Source organism: Falco punctatus (assembly GCF_963210335.1).
Source record: "Falco punctatus genome assembly, chromosome: 1".
Taxonomy (NCBI): Eukaryota; Metazoa; Chordata; class Aves; order Falconiformes; family Falconidae; genus Falco; species Falco punctatus.
In genome coordinates, this window is record NC_137580.1 from 117,078,516 (window position 1) to 117,103,051 (window position 24,536).

Consider the following 24,536-nt stretch of genomic DNA (forward strand, 5'->3'; position numbering starts at 1 on the left):
TGTAACACAGTAACTTAAAAAAAAGCTTCCCCGGCTCTCCATGTGACTGGAGGCTGCTGCTAGAGTTTGGATCAAGTATCAGACCAAAACACTAAGTTTGAAATGTAACACCATGTTTCAACTTCTACCCACCCCTTCCCACAGTTGGGAATCCACTCCTCCCCATTCTCAAAGTCAAGTCAATTCACTGACGCATCGCATTAAGGCTGAGCTACAGAAGCGTGTCCAAAATAATTCTGAGTACTGCTTGGAGGCAGCTGCAATTCACCCAGGATGTACCTGCAGCATCTCAAGTGGCTGGATAAACCATTCTTCCTCATTTTATTCACACAAATAATTAAGCAGAGGCAGTGCAAGGCCACTCAAATGCGACAACAGTGCTAAAACTCCCGCATCTATGCTTTGCTGCCCCACCACCGAAGGGAAGGCAAACATCCACTGACCTTTGGATTAAACAAGTAACTACCTAAAATAGGACTTGATAAAGAAATTCTGCCAAGCTCGCGTGTGGCTTTCAGTTATTGAGATGATAACCCATTCTGGCTACCCAAGTCCCCAAAATTGCCAGGTGCCATGTTAATTGCCGCAGTCATCCCCTTCTCGCAGGGAATGACTCTGCTGCTGAGTGCTGGCACCATCCAGAGCTGCTGTGGAGAGCAGAAAGGACTGTCAGCAACCAGGTCTTCCTCCTCTTCCCATTTTATGCTGATTCACAGACATAAAAGCAGAAGAAATCTTGTTTCCACCGTTCTCCACCTTCTCAAACCACAAGAACCAACAGGTAACCTCCCCAAAACCCTGAAGCTCTGGATTTCTTCCCAAAACCCCATCAGGACTCAAAGCAAAGGAACTGAACATTCTAGCCAAAAATCAAAGCAAATCTGTGTTGTCTTTCATTTATTAGAATATGGAAAACAAATAAAAAACAAACAAACAAATGGCATGGATTAGATTTCACCAATCAATTTGTGCTTGTTTTTCTCATCCTGAAATAGGAGCTGGAGGCATTTTCATACATGTTTTGGAAGGCTGCCCACATCCATCGCTGCTTCAGAAAGTGAACCTCTGTCTTTTCCTGCAATACTATTTTTGAACTGAATGTTCTCGGGTGAACCGCAACAAATGCCTCCTTGCCTCTTACAACAGCAGCATATGAGCTTTCAGGAAAAAAAGAAAGTCACAGGGCACAGCGTCAGCACAACACTCTGTCCTCTGCTGTAATAATAAATACTGCATTTCCAATTTGGACAGCACAGGAGGCAAAAGATAACCAAATGCTACCTGCAAGAACTTTGTGCCAGGTTCAGACAAAAAGCCTTTAAGATAAGCAAATACCATACAGTAAAGCCTTGTTATCTCAACAGCCTCTGGTGGGATTGGCCTTATTAATCAAATAGAACAGGTATGCTTTACACCACACAGCCAAGACTCACACACCTCATGAATGTATGATATCCAGTGGGGCAAAAAACACCTGCGATGAGTTAGCCAGCACTAGGATGAAAGCCTTGAAACCAGAGGAAAGGTACTGATGCAAGAAGCCTCTTTTCAGAAATCAAGCTACAACTACTGAAAACATTTCTCCCTTTCACTAACATAGGAAGTTTAAGACATCTGACTATTTGCTCCCATGTAACACTACTGAAGCACCTTAAAAAAGGAAAATCTGAAGAGGCAGGTGCTCCTGATGCATGTTCAGTATCTCCAGAGATGAAGGAAAGGCCCTGGAGATGAGCATGTCCCAGAACAATCTGGGCCTGACCATGAGAACAATTTGCTCCAAGCTCCATACCCGGGAACCTGAACTCCAGCGGGATGAATCCACATAGAGCAGGGTGTGGAGTAAATAGCAAACAGAGAAGGAAATTAAGGCTGTAAAAAGGATATGCTTCCCCCAGCTCAGACTCTGCTCTCTGGAAAACCACCTCTTAGGAAAATTCGTGGGACATGATGAACACCAGGACCACTGATCCTGACAGCTGGCACAAGGTGCCACATGCCAGCACACCCCAACACCACCTCTAGATATTATCCACTCAACCTGCATCTACTCAAACTCACAGCTGCCTGTTTTTTCTTTAAACCCTGAAAAATTACAGAGCACCCTACCTAGGAGCAATGAATTTATGTGAAAGTTTATGACATGCACAGCAAAGAGCTTGTGACAAATGACAGCATACAGATCGCCTAGGCCTCCCTATTGTCTCAGCAATTAATATCATACTGATGATGACATTCCCTGGAAAGGCGATGGCCAGAGGGCTAAGATGCTTCCGGACACTGCAGAATGACAAGTGACCAAGAAACTTAAAGGGAAAAGCACTTAGTACAGGTTTCTTCCCAGAGGATTGAATTCAGTTGCTTTTACATCTCTGAAGTTCAGCCAGCGCCAGGGAGAGGGAAATGAAAAATGCTACCCAAAAGCTAGTGACAGTCCAGCCATCAACAGAGAGGGCCTTAGGTCTCTTCAGTAAGCACTTAACAAGATGAGAGTTAAAAATAAATCCCCAAACTCTACGCTGATCAGGAGAGGTAAACAGCACAATCTGCTACTGAGCTGAATTGACAGAACAGCTCTAGAGGGATACAATCATATCAAGAAAAATTTGCTTTGATGAGTATGTCTCATTTTGCCCATGGACGAGTGCAGTACAGTAGTGAAAAAGACTGTTTGCTTGAATGCACTTCATGGTTTGTCTCGATTATGTTTGTGGTGTCACAGATGTCGAGAAGGACTGTAAAAAGACCATTTTCTTTCTGTAGTCTGACTTTCCCTGCTTCTAAAAAATAACTGTAATAGACTGAGGGAACAAATAGTACTTTGTTGCCATACTTTTTGGTAGTCTACTCCCAGACATGCCTCCAGAGACACGACTCCTTGAGGCACCAAGGTCACAGACACCATCGGTCTTGTGTTTCCACACCACTTTCTTATTTTCCTTTCTTTTTTCTTTCCTTCTCCACCAAATGAGGAACTAGCTCACATGTCTGCAATCTCCATGGATGGGGAGGGCTTTACCCCAAAGAGGGGGAGGGGAATTAAATCGCTATGCCTCTAAACACATATCTTCACCTCTGTAACTCCCAATGACATGCAAGATCAAATTTTCACACGTGTAAACCAACAGGAGAATGCCTGGGCTCTGCCTCCATATGTACAACAGAAATACACAGCCCAGCCGGGTCTGTGTCTATAAGGCAGACGACCTCTTAGAGGGCAGACCTGACACTATTAATATAAAACCCGCACTACTTACCCACACCTATCATACCCCACTGAACCGCAGTTAACTAGCACCATCAACCAGCAAGCCTGTGCAGTCACACTGCTGACACATCAAATTTAAATACAAAAAAATAAAAATAAAAGCTGCCCAGTCACTTTTTTTGCCCTGGGACAGCTCCCTTCCTCTTAAGAGTTATTAATATCTCTAACAAAACACTGACCTTGACAAGGCCACGTACCCTCTGCGGTGTCCAGGAATTGTTGGGGGTGCAGGGGAAGAGCGGTGGAGGAGAATTTGATTTACTTATCCAAGGAACTCTTCTACAGTGATGTGGTGGTTTCACATATTTAACCACCTCTCAGGGCAATAAACGCCACAGGCATCCAAAAATGCCCTCTGCCACATGAGTGTCATGCGCACTCATGATGAAGTCAAGATAGTTTCAGAGAGAACAGAGAAGCCCTGAGTCACTAAATACTCCCAGCACAAGCTGGTTGAGCACAATGCAGCTGGGCTGCAAGTGGGTGAGGACAGCTCTCCTCCTCCCTAGGAAGGAGGGAGATGAGTTTATGGGAAGTCTCTTAACTGAAGTGTAACTCTAGTAATGTATTTCCTCTTGCATCAGACGGGTTCACCCTTTACGGCATGTCTGCTGCAATTCGGACCAAACTCAAACTGAGAGTATGAGGCAGGGACTGCGAGTTCAGTCACTCATATGTGAAATACAACAGGATTCACTAAGCTGAGAGGGAAGTGATAAAAACGTCAGAGAAAAACCCTCACAGAATTACTGAAAAGTATTCGATAGAGATGTACCCTAGACATCTGATCTACCAAGCATGTTACGAGAACGGAAGCAAGTCATATGTCCAGTTTCCCGTCAGCGACTGGGGACGCAGGACTGAAAAATTAACACCTTCTGGGCCAGAGCTGGCTGCAAAGGGGGGGCACAACGGCCGCAAACGGGGGGGGGGAAGCGGCCGCAAACGGGGAGGGGGGGGGGGGGGGGCCCTCCCTCCCCGTAAGGGCCAGGCGAGTCACCGAACTCACTCACTGCCGCACGGGGGTTACGTCCCTTCGCTTTCGGACACGGCAGTGAGGAAGGAGCGAAGTCCGAAGCAATTCGCCACCGTGAGCGCCGTCCCAGGCACCCCCGCCCCCCGTGGGGCTGCGGGGCCGGCCGGGGCGCCGAGCTCCAGCGGGAGCACCCGCGCCCCCACGCCGGGGGCTGCCACTGCCCCGCGGAAGGCGACCCCCTCAGGGGCTGGGCGGGCTCCCTCGGCCGGGCAATGTCGCCTTCGGCACCCGCATTCTGTCGCCCCGCTCCGACCAGCACGGACGCGCACCGCCGGGCGGCCACAGCCGCTCCCCTCCCCGCCCGCCGCCGGAGACCCCGGCCCGGCCTGGCCGCTGCCCGCCGCGCCCACAGGCCCTGCGGCCTGACGGAGCCAAGCGTGACGCGACGGTGCCACAAGCAGCCGCGTTCCCGCCCCCCGGGCCCAGCAGCGGGAGCCCACGGCCACGGCCGGCACGCACGGGCGAGCGGGCAGCCAGGCCCGAACCGCCGAGCTGTACGGCGAACCCCGCGCCCCGTCCGCCCGCGGGGTCAGCGCCGCGCCAGCCACGGCCCCGTCCCTCACGCTCAACTGGAAATACCTTAAAAAGAGGGGCTTCTCCCGCAGGCCGCTGCCACCGGGCGAGCACGGCCGGCTCCGGCGGGAAGGGGTGCCCGGACACCGCGCACCCCCACCCCGCGCTGCCGCGGGCCCCGGCCGCCCCTCAGGAGCCGACCGAGGCGGGGGGGGGAACCGGCTCACGCAGGGCGGTGGCCGCGCAGGCAGGGCCGGGCCGGGCAGGCCAGTTACAGGCATCCGCTTCCGCCAATAGCAGGCGGCGGAGCGGCGCCGCCAACCAACGGCGGGTGGGGGGCGGGACCTGCCCCGTTGTCAGTTTGCAGCCAATCGGCGCAGGGGCGCGGGGCCCGCAGCCCCCGGCACCGTGAGGGGCGCTCCCCCCCGCCGCGGCCGCGGCCACCTCTCGCCACCCCCGTGCCCAGCCCCTGCACCGGGCCGCCGCGGAGACCCCCTGCCCCGCCGCCACTCACCGGGGCGCATCCCCTGTCAGAGCCGCGGCATCGCCCGCCGCAGCCGGGGCTGCCTCATCCGGGTACTCCGGCGGCGGGGCCGCCCCGTGATTGCATCACAGCAGGGCGGGGGAGCGACGTCACGGGGCGGGGGGCGGGGCCTCCCCCAGGTGGGGCGGGGGGTTCCGGGCTGGTGCGGGCCCGATTGCCCCGGCTGGCCCGGCCGCGGCCCCCGGTTGCCGATCCCACCCGGGAAACACCGACCCCCTCCGACAGCCCGCCCCAGCACGGCCCGGGGACCCCCCGCCGCTCGCCCCGTCCCTCCCTTCTCCCTTCCGACCCACCCCGGGCGCTGCCCCCTCCCTGCCCTCCGCTGCTCGGGGCCCCGGGGCGGGCAGGCCCGGGGCATCCGGCCCTAAGGGCGAGCGATGGAGGGGAGCGGGCGGGCACCGGGGCACGGCCCGAGCCGCTGAGCCGCCCTCGTCCCCTGTGTCCCCTGCACGGCTTTCCTGTCCCGAAAGAGCCCCCCCGAGCGGGCAACTCGCAGTGCGCTGAGGCCCTTTGAACCCCCCCCAGGGACCCCACTGGCCCTGAGCCGAGCTTAGGCCACCCAACCGCCTCCCAGGACTGTCCCTTCCATCCCGGCTTTCCCATTCCCTGCTCCCCCGGCTGTCCCGGTGACCGCGCAGCCCCCAGGGCCATAGGCAGGTGCCTGCCCCGCAGCCGGGCTCCCTTGCGCTGACCTAATACTTGGGCTTCGTTTGCATGCCTGATTTCCTACCCTCTGTAATTAGCTGGCCGGCCTGCGATTAGAGCACGCGGTGCTGTAGGGATGCCTTCCTGCTTCCCTCCCTGTGGGCCAGCGCTGCCGGCAGCATGGCGTGGCAGTGGCCGAGACCACAGCGGGACAGCCTGTCCCCTCCATGGGCACGGTGCCACCAAGGCCACCTCTGCCCCCGCATCTGTCCCCACAGCCTCTCTGCCATGTCCCATCCACCCATATATGGGGTTATCCAGGTCTGATGCTCTGGTGCTTTTCCACCTTTTCCTGTGGCAGATGGGACAGGTGGCTGCGGATAACCTGTGGATGGAGAGCATGTATCACTCCCTCCTCAGCCAGGCGTCCAGCCAGTGCCATGGATGTCCCCTGACACCTGCACAGGGCTTTCCAGGTCACCCTGCGTGACCTGGGTATTGCACAAGGCCACAAATGCTGCTCGGCAGCGTCAGTGCCGAGTCTGGGACGTGCGGCAGAGCACGGCTTCGAGCCACACACTGCACCTGAATTAGAGACTGCGAGAGGTAGGGAAGCCACAGCGTCCTGTCAGAAGTCATCCTGGTGGCAAGCTGCCCTTGGAGCTTCCCCATCCCTCTTGGAAACAGCCTTATTCCCAGTTCGTGCACCTTCCACAGTATTCCCTGTGCCCAGCCACATCTGGCTGACGCTGGTGATGCTCACAACCCTGGTCCACACCACCCACCTCCACCTTCTTGCTTCAGCTGGCCCTCTCCATGGCTCTCTGGAGGGCAGACAGGGAGGTCAAGGTGGCTGTGCAGAGGCTGGATGCCTGACTGGGAGAACATCTCCTTTTGCAGCTTCCAGCCCTGTGCTGCAGGAGCAGCCACAGCTGGTGATGCTGGGTGGGTGCACAGCCCAGCTCTGGGGCAGGTCGGGTGCCACTGTCATGCTCTGGAGCAGGCTCGGCACCCATTCCTGTGCTCTGAAGCAAGCTGGGTGCCCACCGCTGCAATCTGGAGCAGGCTGGGTGCCTGGTTTTCTCACTGCACTTCAGAAGCCATGAGGAAATGGCGTGCACCGTTTGCATTGTACATCCCACGTGGTCTTGGTGCAGTTTTTCCACGCTCTTCAATCACAGAGCAGCCCCTGCCCCGAGGGGACAGAGATGCAGTACAGTCATCTGCAAGGAAATGAGCCGAGCTCTCACCAGGGAGCTGTGGGCAGGGGTCAGTGCTGCACGCCAACAGCCTCGCTGTGCTGGGTAGCCATCCATGCTGGATGTGCATGGATCTGCGACCTCGCTATGAACATCACAGAGATCCTGACTTGTGAGGCAGCTGGAAATGAGCTGTGTGGGTGTGAGGGGGTCTCCTTTATGAAAGTGCCAAGGGTGTGACCTATGCAACCCTACATTGATTTCTCAAGGGGCATCCACGGAGTGGCAAACCCCTGGTTTCTTTTCTCTCCAGTGGGATACTTTGAACCCCAGCCCGAGCTCCTCAGTCCCTCTTTCCCAGACTGAGTGTTTAGGTTAACAAAATACCCTTTGCCTTTCCCTGCGCCTGGTGGCACTGCTGTCCCAGTCAGCTGCAGATGTCAATGCAGCATCTCTGGGACCAGGGATGGCTGCCACCAGCTCCATCAAAGCAGCCTTTACCAAGCGCCTCTGTCCCAGCCCAGCAGGGTTTTGCTTCTGGCGACAAAGGCGTAGTGCTGGCGGGGGCTGTATTTCCCAAGAGGTCCGGTGTGCCTGCCTGGTTAACACTGATTTTTAAGTCAATGTTTGCTTTGAGGTTGCTCCTGGCTGCACCCCATTGTAAACTGGAGCTGTTCCCATGCATTCGCCAAGGGCTCGGCGCTTCCAGCCGCACAAAGGAGCAGTCACTTAGCATTAGCGGCTGCACAATGCGGCTGTGTCTCCCTCCAGCCGAGCCAGGTCTGTGTTTCACCAGCAAAAGCCCCTCTGCTGAAAGGCTGGGGAGAGACAAAGCAGCCGTAATGGATTCGAGCGAAGGGAGGTCTTTCACAGAGGCAGGGGGACCCGGCGTGGGCAGGAGCCGGGGCTGTCCCACGGTCCAGGCGTGGGTCTCCCAGAGGTTATTCCGATGCGGGGTGAGCAGGGGGCCATGGGGGCAGGTGGGTTATATATTTGCAAGGACTGTGCCATGGCACAGGGAGACCTGTGGGGCAGACAGCTCCAAAGGGTGGGATACAGGGTTGATGTGGGTCCCCAGAGGAGCAGTTATGGGCTGGGAATTATTGGCCCTGATGTGGGGCCCTGCAACGTGCAGGTACTCATGGGTATCACCTCAAAGAGATGCTGGCAAAGGTTCAAGAGGGAGAAATAGTTGCCGGGACTGGCTTTTGAAGGGCAGAGATTTTCTCACTAATCCCTGCCTTGGAGGGGTGTCTGGAACCAGCAGCTCTCACCGTCTCCAGGAGCATCTCAGCTGGGTGGACAGAGCTGGGAACATCCCAGCCAGAGAGGGGAGACACATGGGGCTGCCAGCATCTCTCCCCATTTCCCCTGCTCCAGCTGCACTAACCCTGTCTGCCCATACTCCTTAACCAGGTGAAGCAGCCGAAGGAGGGCTGAGTGATGTGCAGTGCCTCTCAGCTGCCTGGCAAAGGATTTGCTCATCGGCGAGGTGAAGTGGTGCCTGAGCTGCCCCAGCCATGGCAGGGGGACCTGGCAGGGCTTCAAGGCTGGCAGCAGTCCCCAGGACAGGCAGCTGTAGGGGAAAGGAGCATCTGGGTGAAGGAGAAGCTGGGATGGGGTGGGATACAGCCCATGAAGCAGGGCACTGCTCTGTGCTAGGCAGCATCATCCATATCTGCTTGTGGCTCTGGAGCTGTGAGTGCTGCCCCTGCAGATGTGGTCTGAGAACTGTCAACTCATTGCACCTCAAGAGCTTTATGGGGCTCAAACTGGCCAAGCCTGGCTGCTCCAGGGCTTGGGAAAGGTGACGTCTGATCCAGCGGCTTTCTGACCACTGCAAAAAGCCCAGCCAGCCTTTGGTCTTGCATGTCTCCCACCAAGGACTCATGTCACGAGTCTGCTGGCCTCAGAGCTGGCAGGTGCTGGGGAATATCAGCTTCCCTGCCCAGACTGGTGTTTGCCCCCAGACAGCCCCAATCCTGCAGCCCTGCCCCGCTGCCTCCTTCCCCAGCTGGCCAAGGGCAGTCTTCAGGGCAGGACCTGCCATCTGCACGTGAGCTCTGCTGCTCACACCTACCCATGGTCCCCATCCAAGTGCCACGCTGACAACAGCAGCAGCAGTATTTCATCCTTGCAACCCAGTGGGTTGAATCATGGCTATTTGGAGCCCATGAGAAGTGGCTCCTGTGAGGCTCCGTGTGCCTCCCAGCAAGGAGCAGGGAAGGGATGGGACTTGGGGGGATGCAGGGAGGGATGGGACTGGCAGAGATGTAGGAAGGAATGGGTTTGGGGAGGTTACAGGGCTGGGGATATGAGAAACCCTGCAGGGAAGGATGAGGCTGGGAGGAATTTGGGAAGGGATGGGACTGGGAAGGATGGGATTGGAAAGGAGGTGAGAGTGAGGGCAATGCAGGGAGTGCAGGTCTGTGAAAGATGTGGCAAGGCTGTGGTGTGGGAGGTATATGGAGAGGCAGGGGTCTAGGAGGGCTTTGGAGTGGGGGTCCATGGGCAATGGCTGTGGGGGGGGATGACTGGCCCAGGCAGAGCCCCTCGGTGCTCCCTTCACGGCCCCCCCATAGAGACTTTACTGATGGGGATCCCCCTGGCTCTGCCCTGGGCTGGGGGCCCTGACGGCTCTGTGCTCAGCAGTGGGGCTGGCCAAGACTCCGCTTGCCTGGCGCGTGTCCCGGCAGCCTGCTGGAATGATGCGGTGGCCAGGAACACAAAGCCACTTGGTGCCATGCCGCTGCTCTGCGGCATGGCTGGGGGGACTCCCCCCCCCCCCCAGGATGAAGTGGATCGGGATGAGGCTGAGTGTAGCAAACACCCATGGCTCCTGCTCTTGCCATGCCTGCAGCAGCCTGGGGCTCATTTTTGGGAGGGGGGAAGCTGGGGGCTCGCCGCTCAACCTACAGCCATGTGTCACCAATACCCAGTGCTCTCCTGGGATGTGCCCAGATGGCTTAGTGGGATTGTTACCCAGACAGCCCAGGTGAAGGCAGGTCAGGGGAAAGCTTCAGGACAAGGAGCATCATTAGGGCAGCGGTTGCCGCCAGCCGGCAGTCACATCCCACTACCTGCCAGGGGATGAGGGACTCTCATCCTCCATGGGTCAGCCTAGGGCAACAGCTCGGTGTGGGAACCCCCCAGCCTGGACAGAGCGATGGCTGGATCCAGGCCCAGGGGAGGGCTGACACTTAACAGAGTATTTCTTTAAGCACAAAGGCAGCAAATCCTCTGTTGCACTCAGCCATGGGGTCACCTCTTTTATTCTCCCTCTTGCGCCCAAAGTCCCCCTCTGCGATGGCTGTATCCATCCATACAGAGACTTTTTTTGATAAATGCTATTTTTATTGACTACTCTGAGTGCTGTCTTTGGTGCCTGGGCAATATTTGCCAAATCACTTCCTTCAACAGACTTTGTTAGCAATTCCTAAGAATACTTGTTTGCAGCTCAGCTTGCCTGTCAAAAGTAGAGACATCCTGAAATGCTGATTTTCTTCATTATTGCATGCTGCTCCAGGGCATGCATTATTGCAGGGCTTGAAGCTGACCTGCACTTGCTCCCATTAAAGGCAGCAACCCCTCTGCAATCTCAGCTCTCAACTCTCCCCTCCCTCCTGCCATTAACCAGCATCCTGGAGAAGCTGGGGTGGAATATGAGGTGGGACCAGGGCCAGGGAGATGAGGAGGCATGTGGGGAAGCAGCCCTGGGCCTGGGGACAGGGACATGGGCCAGCTCTTGCCACCACATCCAGGGGGGGTCGTGCAGCTCTGGTCTTGCTCACCACCTCTGGTTATTGCATTTGAGCTGCCCCCAGACTCACTAGAGGCAGCTCCTGCAGTGAGCTGCTTGATGGAGGGCACCTTTGGGGGGGGAAATAAATGTTGAAGGAGCCCCTGGAGACTGCAGTTGCCCTCCCAGGCATGGAAAGAAACCATGCACCATCGATCTGTGTGGCTCTGCATGGACTAGATGGGACAGATCCCTGATATTTGGTATGAGGATAAGGTTCCAAGGGCTCACACCAGACTCAGGGTCATCATTCCCAGGAGGGTTTGTTGCCAGCATCAGGGAGGCAGGGGCAGGTCAGAGCAGTGATGCCCAGGCATCGTACAGGTCCCTTTGCAAAACCCGCAGCATCTGGCAGGAAAAGGTCAGCAAAGGGTTTGGGGACTTTCCCAGCTGTTCCTTCATCCCGTCAAATGGCTGGACCTAAATTTCTGATTGGCAGAAGGATGAGCAGATCCCATCCATCCCGGTGAGGAAAAGGCAGCATCCCAGCTGGTGGGGATCACCAGCTCCAGACCTTGGCACCCCTGGAGAGGCAGGCTCAGGGTTTTATCGGTGCATTCTGGACTTTTTTTTTTTTTTTTTGAGGGTAGCCAAAGCACATCCGAGAGCACCACCTCCTGGGCACAGCAAAAACCACCGAGGAGAGAGCTGAAGGGAGAGCTGTTGCTCATTTTGGGCCACCGTCTTAGCTCAGTTGGCATCCTGGTGGTGGGACTCCATCCTGCCAGGTGTCCGATGGGCAGAGACACCCAGAAGAAACAGACACTGATTTTTCCACTCTGAATTCAAGTAAAGCAAGCGTGGGAAAAGATGGATGAGCTCGGGGACATGTAAGACCCTTTAAGGAGTTTGGGTGCCCTTGAGCTTCTCCATCTTTTCAGCTATTTGAATTTATTTTGACACCATGGAACTGGATATAACTCAGACAGGGTCTAGGAGCCTTGGACCCTCCACCAGCACGGTGCAGCCCTAGGAAAGTAATTTTGCTTCAATAAGCTTCTTCCCCAGCTGGAATATCTCCCTGGGCTGGGATCAAAAATTTACTTTTTCCCATCCCTCCCCTTTACCTTGCTCCCATCAATGCCAACAACTCGCTGTGTGTGAGCTGGGGCTGGGAAGAAGTGGGAGGAGAATGGGTCAAGCAGAAACTGCTACAGAGCCTCAGATCTGCAGGCTGAGCATTGCTAAGGGAAAACCTGGGGGAGGTTGGGAGGACTGGCTGTGACCTGGGTGGGATGGGGCAGAGCACACTGGGCCCACCCAGGGTGATGGGGAAAAGGTGCAAATGAGTAATGTAATGAGTGTAATGAGCCCAGCATGGAAAGGAGCTGAGGAGAAGCAGGAGGGGCAGCATCCCCACCACACTGCCCTGCAGCTTCACTGGGGACACGTCAAGGCCACTGGGCAGGGACACTGGCCATCACAGCCATTCATGGCACTGAGAGAGGACAACATAGAGTTGGGCACAGTGATTCCTCCTGCAGCTTTTGGCCATCACTCGTTCACAGACTGCCCAAGCCAGAGACTTCACCCAGTCCAGCCTTTCCAGCAGACACCAGCACGCGGAGGGGTTGTGGCTGCATGGCAAAGCTCTCTGCATGCATCTTGCCACCAAGAATAAATCCAGGATTTTCTCACCAGGATCTTAGCCCCGGCTGAGTGAAGGGATGTAGGATATGTCTTTGCTCATTGGAAATGTCCCTGCTTCATCAGTTAGGATCTGAGGAAGTGCAATATGGATTTGATATGGAAATATTGTGACCTATGGTGATTATTTGCGTGGCACCAGACTCACAGATAGATCAATCTTCTGGTTTTAAATGTACTTTGAAAATAAGCACTTTCACGTAACTGTATGTAATAGCATTTCCCCTCCTCCATGTCTGGTTGCTGAGAATGGAAATTTTGGGTGATGCTGTGGAAGACAAGGGCTGTCTCTGCAGTAACCTCTTGTCCTTGCGAAAGGCTGCAAAGCTCTGTCCAAACGCCGCTGTGGTTGCAGGGAAGGGACACTGCAGCGAGGTCTGTGTCCTTCTTGGGGTCAGAGACGTCCCTTATTCACTGGAAGCCACCAACCCAAGAGCAGAGGTGGCCTCAGCTGTGGTCTCTGGAGAGGAGCTGAGCCTGGTGCCACCTTCTTGCTTGGATAAAAGGATCCTGGAGCCCTTAGCCCTGCATCGGGTTCGAAGCGGGGCTGAAATACTGGCCATGAGCTGCACTTTTTAAAGCCTGAGTGACAAATACAGGCAGTGTTTAGGGACTTGCTTTGCCCTTGAACCTGATTTTTGTCCTTCAGGCACTGGCAGACTCAATCCTGTCACTCAGGAAAGCTGTAGCTGCACTGGAAGTGGGGCAAAGGTATGGAGAAAAGCCATGCCCGGGAAAGGACAAAACTGCTGACAGAGCTGGGGCCGTGATATGCCAAAATCCCTTTGATTTTGGCGTGGTCAAAGCAGCAAAGGGAGGCAGACTCGTTTTTCCAGTGCCTATGTATAGAGCCATGAGGTCATAGTTTCCGAATGTGGAGAGCATTTAAAGTATGGGAAACAGGAATTTCCACCCCGCCTCAGTGCCAACAGAGACTAAACTGAAGCCGAGAAGTTCGGCTGCCCCAAATCTGCTCCCGCTGGCCCAGATCACTTGTTCCACACTGGAGATCTCGATGGGTGCAAGCAGCCCTGGCATCTCCAGCAGTTTGAAGGAGGGGCCAGGGGATGGGGACGCTTACCCCAGGGGTGACCGTGCAACCTCAGCCCTGGCACGATCTGTCTAGAGAGGTTTCAGCCTCAATTTCTGACCATCCCAAGAAAACTGGGATAACAAATGGAATGGCTTGGTCCTCGATCCTAAGCAGAGGTGTGGAAGGTGTTGACATGCTCTTGGTCTCTGTCCAGTTAGGGACGGGTCCTCATGGCTCAAGAGGTGCCCCCTGGGGCACAAGCCTCCCACCATGGGTGCTCTCTGCAGAGGGCAGATGCAGTTTGGCAGCTGTCCCAGCGCACGGGCTGTTCTGGTGGGGTCGCACCCACCCTTCTCCTTCCAGAAACCAGCCCTGTGTTGTAACCACTGCAACCGCTGCACCCACAAGCGACTGATACTGCTGCCCACGCCTGCAGCCCTGTGCCCTGCTGCAGTACCCAGCCACGTGCAACCACCCATTCTACCCATGGAGGGACTCCAGGGCTTACCTCTTTGGATTTAGGGTGCCAGGGGTGCACCTCCTCTTCTGCCTGCCCCATAGACCCTGCACAGCCCTGGGCACCTTCCTGAAGCTGGAGGAGCACAGGGCTGGGAATGTTTCTGCAGAGCACTTCCCTGCCCCAAGGCAAGACCTCCCAGTATGTCCAGGTTTCTCCTGAAGGTTTATCATGATGGAGACCCCAGGTCCTCTGGGGCACTCAGACCCCTTGATGGTGCAAATCCAGGTCACGTGGGTGCACCACCACAGCCAGAGCCAGGGAAGGCATGCAGGCAGGCGCCTTGGGGTCACCACGCCTGCGCTGGGGACCTCTTCTGGATGTAGCAAGCAGCACCCAGATCCCTGTGGAGCTGCTTGGCAAGGATTGCACGTGGGCTGACAGTCCTGTGGCCACTGGCCGGGCTGAGGGGTGGCAGGGGTGGTTGGAAAGAGTTGAGATTGAGGCAGGAGCAATCCGCCCTGCTGGCAGTTTTTGCAGAGAAGATGCCTCTCGGCTTCTTGCCTGGGGGTCAGGTGAGGGACGGGCAGCACCCCGGGAGACGGGTAAGGCCACAGGGAACCTTCTCTCTGTGGGTTTCCAGCTTGCATGTGGCCAAACAGTGACTCACAAACCACCAGTGGCTGCTGACATGACCAAGAATGGGGCTCCTGCCTGCCCTGAGCCTGCAGGGATCCTGTTGCTGCCCAGCCCAGGTTCCCAGAGATGCTGGAACCCTTTCCCAGGGCAGGTGTGAGGTGGTGATGGTCCCCATGCCTACTCAAGTGTATTTTTGGGTCATGTACTGCCACACCAGGACTCTGACCTGATGATGTAGGACAGGGAGTGCAGGGCTGGGGGGGGATAAACATTTGGGGCATGAGGAGGTGAGGGCATGTGGGGATGAAGATGTGGCCAGGGCAAGGGATGGGGAGTGGTGGAGGGTGGAGGTGAGAAGTGTTTGACAGGAGCCCAGCCACAGGGCAGGATGCTGCAGTTCACCCTGCTTTGCAGCAACAGAGGGGTTTGGGGTCCCGGCATCCCCTTTAGTGCCTGTTTCATTGGGGTTTGACCCAGGGATGAGCCCAGCTACAGCTTCCCATTACATGAGGGAAAGCAGGCAGGACCATGACTCCTGTCCCTGCCCTCTGACGCCTGACGCTGGCTCCTCGCCCACTCCCTGGCCAACCAGGCAAATATCAGACCTTTAAAACCCGAACGAGTTCCTCCACATTCACTCCCCAGGAGCTGTCGCTGTCCCTGCTCCAGCTTTTGCGCAACGCACCCGCATGAAATGCGCAGCCAACACCTCTGTGTTATATAGGCGTCCCAGTCCTCTTGGCTGGTGCTCAGTGCTGGGGCTGGGGCATGGCCAGCCCTGCTGCTGGGGACCGTGGTGGAGTGCATGGAGGGGCCCCTGCCCTGGTGCTCTGCAGCAGGTAAGGGGACTTCGGGGCATAGAGGAGCCAATGCACAGGGTTAGGGTCTCCTTCTGCAGCGCTTTGGGGTATCAGTGAGTCCCAAATCCCTCCTAAGCCAGAGCAGGAGCCTGGATCTTTCTTCTTTTGCGTGGGGAAGGGGTGGCTTGTTGTGTTCTTGCAGCCATCCTGGTGCAGGGGGTGGCTCCTGTGCAAGAAAAGGGCTGATGAGGAGGGGATGACAAGACCTCCAGAACTGGCTGTGACGATGTCCTTGGGTGCAGTCATCTATGAGAAAAGGGCTGCAGTTTTGGTCGGGTCTGAAAATGCTGTGTCTGGAAAAACCTGCAGGTTCTATGAAGTTCTAGTCCCTGAACTACCTTAAGAGAAGGGAGCTGAGCTGCACATCCCTCCTCCCCTCGCCCCTTACCCCTTTCCCCCTCTCCTTTATTCCTTCTCCCTTCTTCAATCTCCCTTCTTCCTTTCCCTCTCTCCCTTCCCTGAAGCTGCCATGTGCATGCTCTCTGCCCTGGGAGTCACACGGGAGAGCTTCAGACCCAGCCCAGACCCAGGTCTGGGGATCACAGCATCCCCCCGCTCCCACTCGCACCCCGGGCCAGGGCGGGGGCTGGCTGAGCTGGCTGGGCTCTGCCCTGCTCCCTCTGACTAACAGGAGACGCTGGTCTCTGAGGCTGCACTGTGCTCCAGTGTGAGCGGGGAGCATTGCCCAGCGATGGCAGTGGCCTGACCACCAGCCTGGGACATCCTCCAGCAGCCTGGCAGGAGCCTGGCGTGGGTCCTTGCTGCCTGCCCCGGTGATGGCATGCTCCCTCTCCATCTCCGTGGTGTCCTGTGCTCCCAACTGCCCTGCTGACCTGGCCTCCCCCTGCTCCTCTTGGCCCCTCTGTGTCCCCTGGGACGGGAGCATCTCCCTTTCTGCAGCAGGTTTCTTTGTGGGATGGGGCTTCCCACCCACCCCTGTCTACCGGGAGCTGGCAGTAGTGACAGAGGCACTCGTGACACAAGCTGAACTTGCTTCACCTGTATGAGGCACGGAGCAGGCAGACACAGCTCCACCCAGGGGGTCATACCTTTTCCCATGTGATTTTGCAGCCAGAGCTTATTGCCCCTGGTGGCTCTGGAGCTTCGGTCCTCCCATCATCTCTCTCTTGCCCCAAGGGCCACACTGAGAAGCTTAATGCTCCTGAAAATGTCCTGCCTTGTTGAGACCATGCCTAGTAGCCATCCACTGCATCTGTTAGGGCAAGAGGGCAAAGACAAGAGAGCAGGGAGGAGGAGGAGAGATGAAGAGGTGGATCATGTTAGCCATTGCATCCGAGACCCTTATTAACCCATCTCATCTCTTCCTCACAGCTGGGGAGCGCCCGTGGCTGACAGAGCAGGGATGTCTGAGACCTCGTCCAGCAAGGAGGGTCCCCCGGCTGAGTGCCCAGTGTGCTACGAGAAGTTTCACCCGCTGGAGGCCATGCACCGCAAGCTCAGCTGCGGGCACACCTTCTGCCACGACTGCCTGGTGAAGTGCCTGCTCTCCACCAAGCTTGACGGCCAGGTCCAGAGCAGCATCATCTGCCCCGTCTGCCGCTACGTGACTTTCCTCAGCAAGAAGGCGGCTCTATGGCCACCCAAGGCAGGCACCAATCCCCGGACACTGGAGATGCCTCTGTCACCTTCCTCCTTGTCCCATCTGACCAAAGCAGAAGCCAGCAACACCTTGGTGGTGCCCAGCCATTTTGTGATGCCGGTACAGAGCTTTGATCAGCGCTGCAGCACAGAGAACAGCCCCATGGACTCACAGGGGGTCCCAGGAGAGCTGGCGCGGGAAGCCCACATCTTTGTCATCAGCGACCATGGGATGCCACTGGTGGACACGGACTGTGGCTCTCTGGGGGGGAGAAGCAGAGTGGACACACAGAGCTCGGTGTCATCCAGCTCGGCCCTGGGGGTGAAGTGCTGCCAGTCACCCATTGCCCTCGCCGTCCTCCTCATCTTGACTGTGGCCATGCTGGCGGCTGTGCTCCCTTGGCTGCTGCTGGTGAAGAGGGACTCGTAGAAGGGATGGGATCAGCTCAGATACTAGAGAGGTGTCACTGATGCTGGGACAGAGCTAGGGCTGGAACCTCTCTTGAAAGACCCCTGGAGAAAGCCCAGAAGCAGCTTCAGGTGAAGCTCTCTCATCTGACATGGGACCAAATGGACTTTCAGACCTTTCTGCAGCTCTCCAGGTGCTTGCAGTGTCACTGCTGGAGTTTTCTGCCTCTTTCGGTTAAAATATGGTGGGTCAGACCCTGCTAGTGGGTTCCTCCAGTGTCTTAGCAGACAGTGTGGTTGCTCCTCCTGCACCCTGGGACAGCATGTGGGGGGGGGGGTGAGAGGGCCACGCTGGTCCCTCCCCTCCATCCCAGCTGCTGGGGGGCTGTGACCATGGCACCCAGGTACCCAGAGCCCAGGGACAGCCAAGGGCTCTGTCCATTGGAGGATCGGGGCTGCCAGGTTGGAGGTCCCCAGGCTCCCCAGGCTGTTGGGGTCAAGGGGTTACGTGATGCAGCCACCCTGGCACAGAAATTCATGGCTTTCTATCCCAAAGATGTGAAGGTGAGTCAGAGCCTCTAGCTACCTGGCAACAGCAGCAGTGAAACCGGAGGATGGACAGAGTGATCCTGGCCCCTGTGAGCTCACCTTCCCCTCTGCCAGCCAGTGCTCCCCTTCCTGCAGAGCCATCAGGTGGGAAGGGATGCCAGCCCATCCCCCAGGCAGTCCCAGCCTTGCCCTCCCCCACATCCCTCTCTGAGCTCCCCAGGATTGTGGCCTTCCTCCCGGTGCCACAAGCACCCCTCCTGCCCTGGGGATGCAGGCGCAGGCAGAGGGGTGTGGGCAGGAAGCTAAACCAAAGGTCTGGACTGTATAAGGAGGCAGATTTGGGATTGCACCCTGCTCTCTCTGCCAGAGCCCTGTGTCTTGGCAGAGCGGTATTTCCTCATCCCTATATTCAGCTCCCAGGAGTTAATACTCAACGGCACATTTTCACCCATGCAAGCAGGTTAGGCGTGCTCAGCCCACGTGTCTCCGGGCTCTGCCGTTTGGGACGGGTCCCACTTAGGGGAGCCTCAGCCCTTCACCCCAGGATCCCTGGTTTGGGAGGGGAGCGGGCTTCTGAGATGCACAGCTAAGAATTGGGACCTTCCATGCCTGCTCCCAGGGGAAGTGGGTGCTGCTGGTCACTCCCGTGCTGGAGCTTCCCACTGATGCTGGGGTCCTTCATTGTGTTTTTCCCAGCTGTGCACCCCAACACAACTTCTGCATCCTCATTGCCACCTTTGTCCTCCTGACCCAGTCCCTGGCCCCGTGGGTGCTGCTCTCAGCCCCATCATTCAGGAATGTGACGCTTTCACGAGCACCCCAACGTGCCTAGGAGGAGCAGGACATCCCTCATCATCGCCCGTGGGAGCCGGTGGCAGGGTGGAAGGCTGGCACATGATTCCCATGCTCCTGAAGAGAGGTTCCCATTGCATGGCTGAGCATGAAGGACAGGCATGGGCAGCAGTGCCACTGAGGAGCTTTGGGATCAGCCAGAACATTTCAGGGAAACAGATAAGAATCACTTGGGGCTGGAAAGGGGTGAGAGGTGTGGGGCAGAGGAGCTGATGGTATCCCAGCCCTTTTCCTGGGGTTACAATCAGGACACGGTGCCCTGCCTGGGCTGCTGGCTGCCCAGCTTCTCCCTGTGATGCTGTTACTGCACTTCCCCACCCCGTGCCTCAGTTTCCCCACCCACACCCAGGGCACAACAACACTGAGCCCTGCACAAAGCACTGGGAGATCGCCTGGGGAAAAGTGTTGAGACACTGCACTGGAATGGGAATCCTATTTCATAAGAAATTATTACCTGATAATGACGCGCCCAGGACTCATTATTTAATAACAAACCTTATTATTAGTCTGTCTGGGGAGTTAATTCAGAGTACCAGGGAACCAGCCCCTTGGCAGAGGGCTGCTAGGAGGTAGGAATGCTCCCCCCCCCCGCCATCTGCATCCGGGGGGGCTCCCCAGGGGTTGGGCTGCAGGAACCCACTGCTGCTGGAGCCCTGGAGATATTTGGGCAGGGCAGCAGGGAGAGGAAAGGGCTTCAGTGGCAGCAGGGGGATGAGATGGGGTGTCTTGTGCTGTCTCGGGGCCACACGCTGGACCAGAGGAGAGAGGCTCAGTGGGGTGTTTTCAGCAGGGGCAGCCCGTGCCAGGCACCAAGAGGCCTGGGGTGGGGGTCCAGGGGCATCACCCACCCCCTTTGGAAGCACGGAGGGCATTTGCCACAGGGTGGCACTGCTTGGCCAGGGATGGCTGGCAGGGCTGGCAGGGGCAGGCACTGGACCCCCAGCCCCCTGCCTGCGGTGGGTGAGGGCCAGGCAGCAAGAGGCTGGAGATGCCCTGGGAAACCCTGTGCTGAGCATCCACTAGCTCTGCTAGGGGTGGCACGCTCCTGTGCCCGCGGGCACGAGTCAGGGCACGTTCACACCAAGACTCGCTGCATCAGCCTGCATCATGCCTGCTGCTCAGGGCCAGCTGATCGCCCACCATCGCCATGTCCCCACCATCGCTACCTCATCTCCAGGCAGCAGGGCCAGTGTTTGGTGCTCCCAGAGGCATGGGTGTCTGTTGTTTTAGGTTGGAGTCTGCCTGCATCCGGGACAGATGCTCCCAGGCCCTTCCTGTGCAGATGGAAAAGCTGCCATCACCCTGCGTTGTTATTAAAGCTGATGGCCGGTGACAGACCTTCCTGAGCCCTTTTCTGCTGATGGTCCCTGGGGGAGGTGTTTGGATCTCCAGCAAACAAGAGCCCCCAGGTGCTGTACAACTTGTCCCCCCACCAGGCACGTGTCTATTAGAGGATACTGGGGCCATTTCCAGTTCAGTCCGGAGTAACTCAGTGCTGTGGTTTATCATGGTGTCCTAGTGTCCCAAGGATAACGTGCCTGCAGCTCTGGGACACGGATTGGATGGTAGCGTTCTCTGCAGATGTCCACCCTGCACACCACCCGTGGCAGGGACACACGCATAGTCTGCTTTGGCCTCGCCATGTCTGTCAGCAGAGACACCAGCATGGGGCTGTGGGCAGCTGGTTGCTCACTTATGGCCAAATTCGCTGGTGAAGAGCCCCACACAGCACCTTGCACGTCACCTTAGCTGTGGGCTCCCAGTACACAGCCAGCGCTTGTGATTTAAGCTGAGAGCTGCCAGCAGCTCCTGACGGTGTCCTGGGTGCCCTGGCTCCATCATGCCTGTGTGTCACTGGTATTACATCCCAAATGCCCCCCCTCCCCAACACACAGCTCACCCCGTGGCTCCCATCAGAGACCCCTCCACACTGACCTACCTGGTCCAGCCCTGCTCATCCTGTACTCTATCCAGCACTGGAGAGGGTTGGGGTCTCCCATCCCAAGTCCACAGGAGGCCCCAGTGATGCTGGAGCCACATCCCCTGCCCACAGGTAGGAGCCCAGAGGCCAGGCTCTGCTCATCAGCAGCGGAGACCACCCAAGGCAGTAACCTGGAATGCATGGGCCAGGCAACTGGTGGAGCCCATTAGGGTGATTACTCCCTAATGCGCATGTGCAGATGAAGCTAATGGCTCTCTCCTGCAGATAAGGAAGACCAGCCTGCATGCACACAAAATCAAGGGTCACCTCATGGTGTTAGCATAGCTAAAGGCCCAGGGACGTGTCCTCCAGGCAGCTCTGGGTGAGAGGACAGGTTGCTGGTGGATAGGGACTTTGTATGCCTCAGTGATGAGGACAAAGGGCCCTCAGGCATGGGGCAAGATGCTGGAATCCCTGGTGTCAGTTTGGGACTGCCCTGCAAGCACATGGCAAGAACTAAAGCCCAGCCTGGGCTGGGGGTGGGTATTTGTGGGCAGGGGGAGAGCATGTGTGTGTGTATTTGCGTGTGTGTCTGTGTGTCCCTATGTCCAGCAAGCAGCTGCCTGTGTGCATGGGGGGATGTGTGTGACTGTTGGTCCATGTGTTTCCATGCATGTTGTCATGCCCGTGTGTTTTATTTCCAGCAGCTGCCTATGCATGTGTGCCTCAGCGAGCATTTTCCAAAGAGGTACTGGAGCTGAAGTGAGAGACTGGGCATCTTCCATGCCACTGGCATGGCCCTAGGACTGTGGCACCAGTTGTCCCCATGGAGGGAACTGGTGGACTGATCTCCTGGTGGCCAGCACAGCCATGCTGTGGACCCTGTTTGTGACCTGATTTTAAAGCAAATTAAGTCCCCCTTGTCTTTTAGTTTAGGCATGTCCCATCCCTCTGAACTGTGTAGTGCTCTCATCTCCTCCACCGTGGTGGGGCTGGAGCTCTCCATCACCCTAGCTGTGCTCAGTGGGGACAACCCAGTCCTGGGCAGGGTCATTAGGGTCCCAGGGTGTGAGAGGTGTTTTCTCTTTTGCTGTAGTAGGAGAGGTCTCCAGGCCATGTTTCTTCCCAGGAGCCCTGCAGCGTGGCCACAGGCTAGATGATCACAGACACATGGCTCTAACTCAGTGGCAGGATGGGCAGGTCACAGCTCTCAGGGTACTGACTCCAGCCCTCAGCCCACTTGCAGTGGGCACCATCTCATGCCATGGATGCATGGCCCCATCTGTGCTTGGGACATCATGGGACATCCCCAAAACCAGCCTTTCCCACTCGCCCCTGGCAGGTCTCAGGGCTCCTGGGCAATGAGATCCACCAGGCTACGTGATCCCAAATGAGCATCCAGCCTCTGTGCTCTTGGGCACTGCACGCTGCAGGCAGGGCACGTTGGCATGTATTGCCAGGCATTGCCACGGCTCATCCAGGCAGGCTGGCTTGGGGACCTTCCCTGGGTGCCAGTTGGCTGGAGAAGGGGTCAGGATGTCTCTGCTAGTGCTGCGATTTTATAAACATGGCTATGTGGATGAAGCTCCTATCTCCTGCTACAGGTTTGGGGAGCCTGTTGAGGGATGACTCGGGCCCATGCAGGGCCTTCTGAGGATGCTTCTCCTCTCATGAGAAGGATGGGGGTACAGATCCATCCCATCAACATGTCCTCTGCCCTCTGGAAAGAGGTATCTCCTGCCCTCGTGTAGCCCCTACAGGGACACCAGTCCACACCACGACCACAAGGGTTTAATGCTCTTCTTTTAGGACAGGGCACCAAAACCGCCCCAGGTTTGAGTCATTTCTCCCAAGTACTCAGAGATGAGTATTCACTGGGTGGAGCACTGGTTTGAGCTAGAAGAGTAGTTGTGTGATGAGTTCATGGGGATGAATAGATGGATGGATGGATGAAGTGTCAGGTCAGTATGAGAATGGGTATTAGGCGGAGGTATGCCTGCCTGTGTGAGGATAAAGGGCTGTGGGTGGACCTCCCCAGCTCCCTTTGTGGGATGGACAGTAGGTAAAGCGGGCACAGGGGTGATAGGACTATTCAAGGTGATATAAGCCTTGCCATGATACTGTGGCCCTCATGACCCCCCACTCTGGTTATGTGGCACCTTGAGTTGTGCATACACCAAGGTCATGTTTCTAGTTCTACCCAGCTGGTGTGGGATGTCCATGTGGATAGGAGAGGGTCCCAGGAAACCCTGGCCAGTGTTGCAAAGGGACAGAGCCAGGACAGCTGAGGAGCTGGCAGGCGTTCCTGATGCAGCATTTAACGTGTTCTCCTGCACAATGTCCAATCATTAACTCTGCCATTCCTGAGTCATCTCCCACCACTGCCTCCACCCATCACCCATGGCATCCTTTAACTCTGCAGGTGGAGATGTACTGCAGGCAATCAGCACATCATGCTAGCTGGTCTGCAGCAGCTCGAGTGCCAGCTGATGTGGCTCCAAGTGTCCTCTGTCATCTCCTTCCCTTCCTCTGCCATCTCCTTCCCTTCCTCTGCCTGAAAGAGTTGGGGTGGGGTGTCTGCAGGCCACGCTGTGTTCTAGCTATGCCTGTTGGTACCTTTTCTCCTCCCTGTGCAAGCTGATGTCAGATGGCCTGTCATCCGTCCTTCACCCTGCAGTGTGGGCAGGATTCCTGCAGATTCCAGCATGTGCGATTTTCCCTGGCTGGAGAGCCCACACTGCCCTTCCCACACTAACAGCTCCAGATCTTTGCATGATGGCAGCAGGGCTATGAACCCTGAATAATGGCTGCATAATGCATCATTAGCAGGAGAAGGTGGCATTTTTATGGCATGGAGATGGGAGAAGTGGGAATTGTGCAGGGCCCAGGAGTGCTTACCGACCAGACACGTCAGCAGGCTCCATTAGGAGCCAGCCTCTGAAAGCCCCAGCTCCTTCAGCTGAGATCTCACCATGAATAATTGAGAAGGTGGCTCCTCCGAGCTCCCTCCCCTCCCCTGCACCGAGCCAGGGCCATGGAGAGCAGTGTCATCCAGAGCCTGGAGTGGGGCTGGCCCGGTGTGTCCAACGTGGCTGGTGTGGGACATGGACAGGAGGTGACACTGACCTAGCTGGCTGTCCCTATGCCTGGGTCTTTCCAGCCAAGATCCTTTTGGCTCCATCTCCAGCACGTGGCAGACACCTTTTTACATTGTCCACCTGTGCCAGCGTATGGGGCATGGTGCTGGGCTGGACTCTTCTTCTTGGGCTTTGCAGAAGAGTGGGGTTTTCCAAGCCTGCAAGGGGACTAGGTGTTTGGCAGTGCATGAGGGACTTGGCTAGTGTCCTCACTAGCCCATGGCAGGGGTAGCTCACAGGGCTGAGATCCCCAAGCCCTCGGCTGGGGGATCACGGGGACAGGAGCTGGGCTGGAGCCAGTCCCTTGGTGAGGGTCTGATTTATTCTCCCCTGATGGCTGTTTGCGGCACGGCGCAGCAGAGCCAAAGGAGCATGTAGCCAGCCCTGCACCCCTCTGCATTGCCTGGCAGCAGCACCCTGGGACACATTC

General features: G+C 56.8%; 2 protein-coding genes across 4 annotated transcripts in view; one reads left to right on the forward strand and one right to left on the reverse strand.

The window, feature by feature from the left end:
* Positions 1 to 5,450, reverse strand: part of NDEL1 (nudE neurodevelopment protein 1 like 1) — a 29,245-nt gene extending 23,795 nt beyond the window's left edge. Inside the window, exon 1 of one of the 3 annotated variants that reach the window (XM_080367529.1) lies at positions 5,332 to 5,450. The gene's annotated coding sequence lies outside the window, so the exon portion shown is untranslated. Of the gene's footprint in view, positions 1 to 4,884; positions 5,071 to 5,331 lie in introns of those variants that run through there. The other 2 variants (XM_080367528.1, XM_080367527.1) reach the window with 2 other exon arrangements.
* Positions 5,451 to 6,213: 763 nt separating this feature from the next.
* On the forward strand, positions 6,214 to 19,635 carry RNF222 (ring finger protein 222). Its single transcript, XM_080367569.1, has one exon. The coding sequence runs from the start codon at positions 17,004 to 17,006 to the stop codon at positions 17,667 to 17,669; it is 666 nt and encodes a 221-aa protein (XP_080223695.1). The 5' UTR covers positions 6,214 to 17,003; the 3' UTR covers positions 17,670 to 19,635.
* Positions 19,636 to 24,536: the final 4,901 nt, after the last annotated feature.

Excerpts from the sequence above, each read along its gene's own strand:
- RNF222 (XM_080367569.1), top strand. The coding sequence starts at position 17,004 with ATGTCTGAGACCTCGTCCAGCAAGGAGGGTCCCCCGGCTGAGTGCCCA.